Source organism: Phyllostomus hastatus, unplaced genomic scaffold, assembly GCF_019186645.2.
Source record: "Phyllostomus hastatus isolate PE091 unplaced genomic scaffold, TTU_PhHast_1.1 phas_scaffold_21, whole genome shotgun sequence".
Lineage (NCBI taxonomy): Eukaryota > Metazoa > Chordata > Mammalia > Chiroptera > Phyllostomidae > Phyllostomus > Phyllostomus hastatus.
This window is the reverse complement of record NW_025334017.1, coordinates 2,944,332-2,952,388: the sequence shown is the minus strand read 5'-3', so window position 1 is coordinate 2,952,388 and position 8,057 is coordinate 2,944,332. Positions and strand designations below refer to the sequence as shown.

The window sequence follows — 8,057 nt, the reverse complement described above, 5'->3', positions numbered from 1 at the left end:
CACCATACTGAATATTGTTTTTATATCAAGTGAAGGTAAGCTCTATTTTCATTCCAGTGTTGTGTTCACCTGATGAACCCCATACAACTTCCATGCCCATCTCATACTAAAAATGATTTTCTTATAATCATTTAGAATCATTCTCTTAGAATCATTTTCCCCACATTACTATAGTTCAAGACAATTATGTCTTCAGAAGTTTATCTAATATTTGTGGGTTTTAGTCACAGAATCCTTTAACCATGTCTTTCCTTAAAGAAAATCAGTTCTTTTGCATGTCGTACTTAAGGCAACCTTTCCACACCCTGCTCCCCATCGAGTAGAGGTACTAACCTAATTTAAACAAAGATGAGTGAAGGGCAGAGATCTTAGTAATGAGTGATGGATTTGAGGCCCAGCACACATCTACCCTTACCTCCTCAGTCTCCTCTGGCATTACTCCTCCACCCATCTTAAAGTCTAGGTGGAACAGCTGACAGACAATTCTCTGAATTTGTCACAAGCCTTCCTTCCAACATGTTGTTGCTCACATGAAATACTGCCTTCCTTTTACCCCCATTCAGTATTTACTTGTTCATACCTTACTTTTCTTTTGAGACTCAGAGGAAAGGCCCAACTCCTCATGTAGCCTTTCCTAACACTCCCTTAACTCCAGGACGTGATACAAATTCTGACACAGGACATTCAGCAGTGGCACACCATCATCATGGCATTGAGGGCAAACACAAAGGACACAGGGTTCACTGAATTTTGTTTCCCCTTTTGAACACAGGATCTATCTGGGTAAAAATTGTAAGGTCTTAAAAGGTTACAGTAATCATTTATTAAAAATATTTATCTGCTTTTAAGTTAAATAAACAATTTTAATGCAAACATTCAATAGGGCATCTTTCCCATTGCTCCCAAGATTTCATCTCTTTCTGCTGCTGTAGGCATAGGTGGCTTTACTCCATTCTGTCTTCTCTGCATCATGACAGAATTCTGCATGTAGGTATAAAAAAAAAGAAACCAAAATCAGTCATGCATTAAATGCTAATCATTTTCCAGTGATTTGCTACTGCTTCTTCAAAAAGAAAAGTCTATAAACCAAGTTAAAGAAACAAAAAAAAAACTAATTGTAGGACTTCAGATAAAGTTTTCAAAATATTATCAATTATACAGTGATATTCCCACAGGAATACACAAACAATAATTGGGATGGGGACATGCTGTTTAACTAAAAGAGCACAAGAATACAGTCTATCAATGAAACCATCAATTAATTTAGCAGAGAAAACTAAAGCAGGTGAATATAGTGCTCAGAGAAACAGAAACTACATACCAATATCTCAGGAAAAATGGGACCACTTATAAACCACCCTAGGTGGTGGTGGGAGAGGTAGCTGAAATGGAAGACTAATATGTGTTATGACAAGACTAGTTACCCATTCTGTCTATCTCCAAGAGAAATAAAATTAAAACAAGGTATTGTTTTAGGGCTGCAGATACTTATACACCTAGGAAGACCCACCTCTATGATTTGAACTGCATCCTTATGCCTTGGAGTAGGATAAGGCAACTGAGAAGAGCTCTCAAGGATTGTTTAGGGCTAAAATAACACCTTAAGGATAAAGTAAAAAAGTTAAGTTTCCGGTGGGGATGTGTGGACTGACTGAAAGAAGGTGAAGGAATTAGTCAAAGAACATATATGCATGACTCACGGACACTGGACAATGGTGTGGGGATTGACTGTGGAAGTGGATGGTGGGCTGCAAGGGGGAGCACAGGGGAAAAAATTGGGATGACTGTGATAGTGTTAACAGTAAAATATTTAAATAAAAAATAAGAAAATAAAATGCAAATAAAGAGAAAAGTTGTTTCACTACAGCCATCCCAAAGAAAGGATTGTGGATATTGATTAATTTCAGGCTTCAGTATCAAGCCTAAGAGTTGAGTTAAAACTATCTCACCAAACCACGGTAGACTTACCCAGAATTTCCGGCAGTTTTTGTACCTCAAGAAGTAAGTGGAACACCTTTCCTTGTCATAGTTATTTTCATCCATACACCTGGCAGAAGCATCAGATTCCTTAAATATGTAAAATAGGCACTATTTAAGAGGTGAAATGCCATCTAAAAAAAAAACAAAACCCAAAAACTTCTGAAGTTGCTGCCCCCACAAAGCAGATAATATTAAACAGTCCCTTTTTGTTCATTTTAATGAAAATTTAATGAACAAAAACTGAATTATCTTTCCAACTAGCCCAAGCATTCTTTCTGCTCAAAGCAGACATCTTCCTTTTTATAGTCTGGGTCAGTTTTCTGAATATCTAATCACAGGAATTCAAGCTGAGGCACTGAGATCATTTAACCTAGTAACCACTTAACAAAGAAACAAAGGTGCTGTGGCAAGGTGCAATGTGCCGAAAATCACTGCTGCACAGCTAGAATCAAAACCATCTCCCAACTCCAAGGAGAGCAATCCTGTTTTTCCAAGTTCTGACTTTGACTAGAATGTCTGATGTTAATGCTAGTTTTGAGATCTAAGTAAATTGCTAATGACTGGTCTACATCAAGGCAACTTAAATTAACACCATTCATCTCAGTGTACTTTTGGCTATCATTCACTTCATTACACAAGTAAATACACTACTGTGTAAGCACTTTTACTAGATATCATTAATTAATATCATTTTAAAACTAAGTGAGCAACACAGGGCTATGAGTTCAAAGGAAGGTAGCTACCATTCGGGAATTAAATTTAAGTTGTCTGAACTGGAAGTAGATTGGATAACAAACTTCAAAGTGAAAGATGACTCTGACAGGTCACCACCTAAAGAAAAGCTTTAACTAAAGGGGTAGGTAATTTGCTTTATGGATCCAAGAAACATATTCTATCTAAAGAGACTTAATAAAGCAGTTGAAAACATCGAATATACAGAACAAATCTAAATTTCTATGCCAAATAATCAATGAATATGTATAGTTGGAAAGTCCACATAATAGGGTCAGGGAATATCATTTTATAGCACCAATCTGATGATTACATAATTCAAGGGTGACAAATATATTGCTACGCACACCAAATAAGTGCCAACAGAGCTTATGAATCAGCAAAATATTCTGTTTATATACCTTTGTTAAAACTTTTAGACTTTAAACAGACTAAGTCTGTATCAGTCCCTTACTCTCATCCAGGTGGTCTCAAGGACATGATAAAATTATTGCTATTAAAACATAAATTTCAGTGATAATTTAAAATATCACACTTTCCAACTTTCCATGTTTGGACTAAGATTTTTCCTCAGTGTTACATATGGTATAGTGAAAACTAAATGCTTGTATATAATATAAATAAGTAAAACTTAAAAGAGATAAATCTTTGTTAGCTAAATTATGCCTATCTAAAAAATGCTCCAGTGAAAAGAGGATACACTAGTTAGGACTATTTTTTTTATATAGAAATAACTTGAAAAAAATGGCAGGCCATCTGTATGTGATCTTTGGAAAAGTGTCTATTCAGTTCTTTTGCCCATTTTTTAACTGGGTTGTTTGTCTTCTTGGTGTTGAGTTGTATGAGTTCTTTATATTTTTGGAAATTAGCCACTTATCAGATGTATCAATGGCAAATATGTTCTCCCACTTCGTGAGTTCCCTTTTCATTTTGTTTATGGTTTCTTTTGCTGTGCAAAAGCTTTCTAGTTCGATATAGTCCCATTTGTTCATTTTTTTACTTTGTTTCTCTTGTCCAAGGAGACATTGCTACCAAAAAAAAAAGAAAAATAAATCTCAGAAGGAAAACATAGGCAGTAAAATCTCAAACATTTATCAAGCATATTTCTTATAGTTCTGGTATAATACATGTCTATAGAGGAAAAAATAAGACATTTCCCTTACTAAGTGTATAATTTGATAATAGTGGAAACATGGAGATAATTTTAGAAGTACTGTTTTAATGGACCTCTTCCACACATGTCATGGGACTCAATGGAAATGCTCACTGAGAAATCAAACAACTGACAGGTTTGGGGAGGGGACTTTGTCCACAGCCTAGGTCAGGGGATATGTCTATGTATTTTGTTAGCACCTCCCCCTACAAAAACCTTAGAAATAGTTCACTGAACCAAATCTTCTGATCTATGAAAGAATGAAGCCAAAAACAGGCAGCTTCATGAAGGGAGAAAAAAGAGTATCTTTATCTTCCAATAGATTCAGAGAAACCTGAGAAAGTATACCCACAAAGTGAACAGAAGAAAATGAGTATTCATATCATGTTACCCAACTATTAAACTAAAGAAAATAATGATTAAGGATCAACCCTGGCTGGTGTGGCTCAGTGGACTGAGTGCCGGTCTGAGAACCAAAAGGTCACCAGTTTGATACCCACCCAGGACACAAGCCTGGGTTGAGAGCCAGGTCCCCGGTTGGGGACATGCTAGAGACAACCAATCGATGTATCTCTTGCACACTGATGTTACTCTCCCTCTCTTTCCCCCTCCCTTCCCCACTCTCTGAAAATAAATATACAAAAATCTCCTATAAAAAAATGTCAGAAAACAGAAAGATTGATATAGACAGAGAAACGAAGTGATGGCTGCCAGAAGGAAGGTAAGTGGGAGGATGGGTAAAAAAGGTGAAGGTACAATCTTCCAGTAATAAAATAAGTGACAGGGATGTAATATACAGGGAATGCAGTCAGAATGCTTTACGGTAACAGATGATTTTATTAGATTTATTGTGGTGATCACATCATAAGGTATGTAAATGTCAAATCACTATGTTGTACACCTGGAACTAATATATGTCAATTATACTTTAATAAAAAATAAATTAATTAATTTACAATAACAAATAAAATAGTAAAAGAATATCTAAATGAATATTTACTGGATTTCTGGGTAGGAAACGTAAACTTCTGTATTTGAAAAAATCCCATTAAAATTAAAAAGCAAACTGAGAAAAACAAAACAAAAAAAAAGAACTTCAAAAAAACAGATGTCCACAAAATCAGAATAAGTCTGTTTTTCCAACTTAAGACTCATGAAAATTAAAAGCAAACCACCTTACCAACAAGCAAGGATTTGTGTCAGGATCTCTCAGTCGCCGTGTTACCATTGGCATCCTAACAGTCTTCTTACTGAAGGTAGTAGATGTTAGGGAAAAGTGTTATACAGCAGATGTCATAAAATAAATCAATAAATCTCATTTGCCCCTTAAGTACTTGAAAATTAATTCTGAAATAATGATTATCTAGTGAGAACTTCATGTAGCCTCTCCATTTTGAAGATAAGGACTGGGATATGTTTTTCCTTTGCATTGCTATGGTGCCTCAGTACAATGGCCATATTTAGGTGCATCTACTAAGATTTGATTATAATGTTCAAACTGAAAGACAGTTCAGCTATCACTCAGTTTTAGCTTATTCTTATTTCCAAAGGTTAAGTAATTAATTTTACTAACAAAACCTAATACAGCATGTGCTCTAAGTTATTTCCCTATAATACATTGATTAGCATACAAAATAAGTATGGAATAATTTAGTACAACCCAACTTTAGCAAAAACATCTGTCAACTGCCAAACAGGAATGCCTACTCTGCAGCCAGCACTGGACTGGCCAATATACCAAAAAGCAAAGTTACTGCTTAGTTGACATTTCAAAGTTTTTTAAAAAGCTGAAACTTTACTCCCAATGTTTTCTATTTAATTGATACTTCTGGGTTGAAGGAATCAGGAAATGCTATGATTCATTAATGTTTCAGCTCAAGCCTTATAGACACATCCTGCAAAAGTCTTTATTGATTAGAGGTGACAACAGTTTCCTAAGAGCCAATTAGTGAATCCAAATCAAGTCATATACTCATATAATAGGTATGCCAACTATATCTCAGGACAATTGCTCTCTATAATGGAGTTCAATTAAAATTGGTATGCCTCCTATCTTCAAAGACACCATAGGAACCAAAAGAAAACAAATTTAAAACAGTAACTAACTTAAATATTTCAAAGTGATTTTTTGTTTCAATATATTATACACCATGGATAAGCCACCCACAAATGTTTCCTGAATCCTCTTCTAGCTTAATCATCTTCCACTTAAAGACTGAAGGAGAAACCAGAAAATAATGCAGTATGACCTACAAAATGCCACAGAATAAAAAGTCCAGCTGCGTGAGCTACTGACATGTTAGCATATTGATGGTCAGCATAACCAGACAGAAGTCCGAATTTGTGTATGAACTGGTTTGTACTTTCCTTGCTCAAGATGGGACCATCAAAAGATATGTCATGTTAAAAAAATAAAGTACATTTAGGAAAAATAATCAAACCCCACTAGCTCCTGAAAAGTGGAGGTATTCTCAATCAAGAGTCACCTAGTTAGTTTGGTTTCTTCTATTGTGGGAAAGATTAGGTTGTCTAGGCTAAAAGAAATCAACATTTGCAAAAAAGGATGGAAAACAGTTCAGTCATTCTGGGGTCCTTTAACTTTTGTACCCACTAAGTAATCCTTTCATTTTATGATTTACATTGAATATATGAATATACCTAGTTAACAGAAACATCTTGGCAAAAAGGATATTCAAAATGCTCTTCCAATATATCTAGAAGTGTCTTCCTTTACTAAACACAATTCTTTCGCAGCCTTGACTTCCTAGCGTGATGATGGTGCTAAGCAACCGCACAGCCTTGTTTTTTACATCTATCCTATTACATGAGAACACAGAACTCTGCCTAGGTGTTCATATTCCTTGAATATAATCTCAACAACCATCAGACACAGACAAAACTCAGATTGCATACCTTACATAAAAGCCTCCTACTCTGCATTTTATTATCACCATTAGCCAGGAATTCTTTAAAAATAACACCTAGATAACGTCACATAAACCCGAATTAGGTTTACAGCGTGGGTTTATTCAGATTCATATTTCATTTCCTTTCCCCTCTGAATTGTAAATACAAGTCAATCTAAGTTTGGACTTCCGAATGTCACCTTCTTTGCATAAATTCCTAATGTATAAACCGGAAATGTCAATTTACAGTGAAGAAGTGGGGCAGAAGGGCAAGATCGAGTGTTCTGCTGGAGAGGCCTCATCTACTTACTTTCTGAAGGTACTAAACAAAAGTTACAAAGCTCTACTTCCCAGGAAAAAAAAAAAACAGTTATAGGAGGGGCCGCACAAGTACATGTGAGGAACAACTTTAAAATCTTCTCTAAAGGGCAAACTGTTGTAAAAAAGTATTTGATTTCCCATCACATCCCCACTCCAAGAAGCTTTGAAAGGGAAGGGGAAAGGAGACCCTACGGCCAGGTTCCCAGTCTGGTCAGAGCCACGCAGGCTGTCTGTGGCTCTGACAAAACTCAGATGCAACTATTGGGAAGCTGAAAAATGTCATTTGAAAACATAAAGCCTATTTCTAGGGTGCAGAGACAGGGTGGCATACCGGAGGGAGGCGGGGAACTCGAACGGAGAAACCGGAGAGATAAAGTCCGAGTCCTTGCTGCCCTCCGCGATGCTGCCAGTCCGTCTAACGGTGGACGGCGGGCACAGGAAACACACCTTGCTTCAACCTTCGATGGTGCCGAGAAGGGCACGGGGCGAAGAAAAGGAAGGAAATTGGGTATAGGTGCACGCAACGACGCTTCAAAGGCTGGGAAGGAGAATGAAGAACTGGAGTTGCCCGGGCATGGGTCAACTTCCTCGCCCGGGGCCGAACAGACCCGTAAAGCAGAGAGGAGAAGCGAAAGGAAGGGGCCCGTAGCGCAGCAAGGCCCGGTGGAAGCAGCTTCATGCGGAAGTGCACTTGGGCCCTCGGCGATTCAAGTGCAGACCTCTCTTCCCCGCTCCCTGCAGCCTGTCACGAAAGGAGGGGCGCGGACCACTCACCTCGGGGTGCCACTATACCAGTGACCAGGCAATCTCCAACTCCAAACACGTCAATAGCTCACGCAGCTGGACTTTAAGTAGCGCGCATCCAAACTTGCTGCCCCCGCTCCTGAGAGGCCGCCAGTCCAATCAGCGTGCGCCGCTGCCAGACTGACAGCCGTTCCGGGCTCTGCACAGCGGGGGTGGGCGGG

At 37.8% G+C, this 8,057-nt stretch overlaps 1 protein-coding gene across 7 annotated transcripts; it reads right to left on the bottom strand.

Annotated features, from left to right (window-relative positions):
• Nucleotides 1-793: 793 nt before the first annotated feature.
• CHCHD7 (coiled-coil-helix-coiled-coil-helix domain containing 7) lies at nt 794-8,016 on the bottom strand. 7 transcript variants are annotated; one of them, XR_006788197.1, is made up of 6 exons: nt 7,867-8,016; nt 7,424-7,550; nt 5,046-5,115; nt 1,969-2,067; nt 1,511-1,600; nt 794-981 (listed from the first exon to the last, which is right to left on the bottom strand). XR_006788197.1 is itself a non-coding variant. In XM_045861429.1 (5 exons), the coding sequence occupies exons 3-4, from the start codon at nt 5,097-5,099 to the stop codon at nt 1,995-1,997; spliced, it is 171 nt and encodes a 56-aa protein (XP_045717385.1). In that variant the 5' UTR covers nt 5,100-5,115; nt 7,424-7,550; nt 7,867-8,016; the 3' UTR covers nt 794-981; nt 1,969-1,994. The 7 variants fall into 7 exon arrangements, 5 of the variants coding, with proteins under 5 accessions (XP_045717385.1, XP_045717382.1, XP_045717383.1 ...); XR_006788196.1 differs by having other exon boundaries at nt 843-981; nt 1,969-2,111; XM_045861429.1 differs by lacking the exon at nt 1,511-1,600 and having other exon boundaries at nt 1,969-2,111.
• Between the last annotated feature and the right edge of the window lie 41 nt (nt 8,017-8,057).

Bases quoted from the DNA above. Each gene is read 5' to 3' on its own strand.
- CHCHD7 (XM_045861426.1), bottom strand. From the start codon at position 5,099: ATGCCAATGGTAACACGGCGACTGAGAGATCCTGACACAAATCCTTGC. The intron at 2,068-5,045 runs GTAAGGTGGTTT...TACATATTTAAG, and splicing joins ACACAAATCCTTGCTTGTTG to GAATCTGATGCTTCTGCCAG. The intron at 982-1,968 runs GTAAGTCTACCG...ACCTACATGCAG, and splicing joins AAAACTGCCGGAAATTCTGG to AATTCTGTCATGATGCAGAG.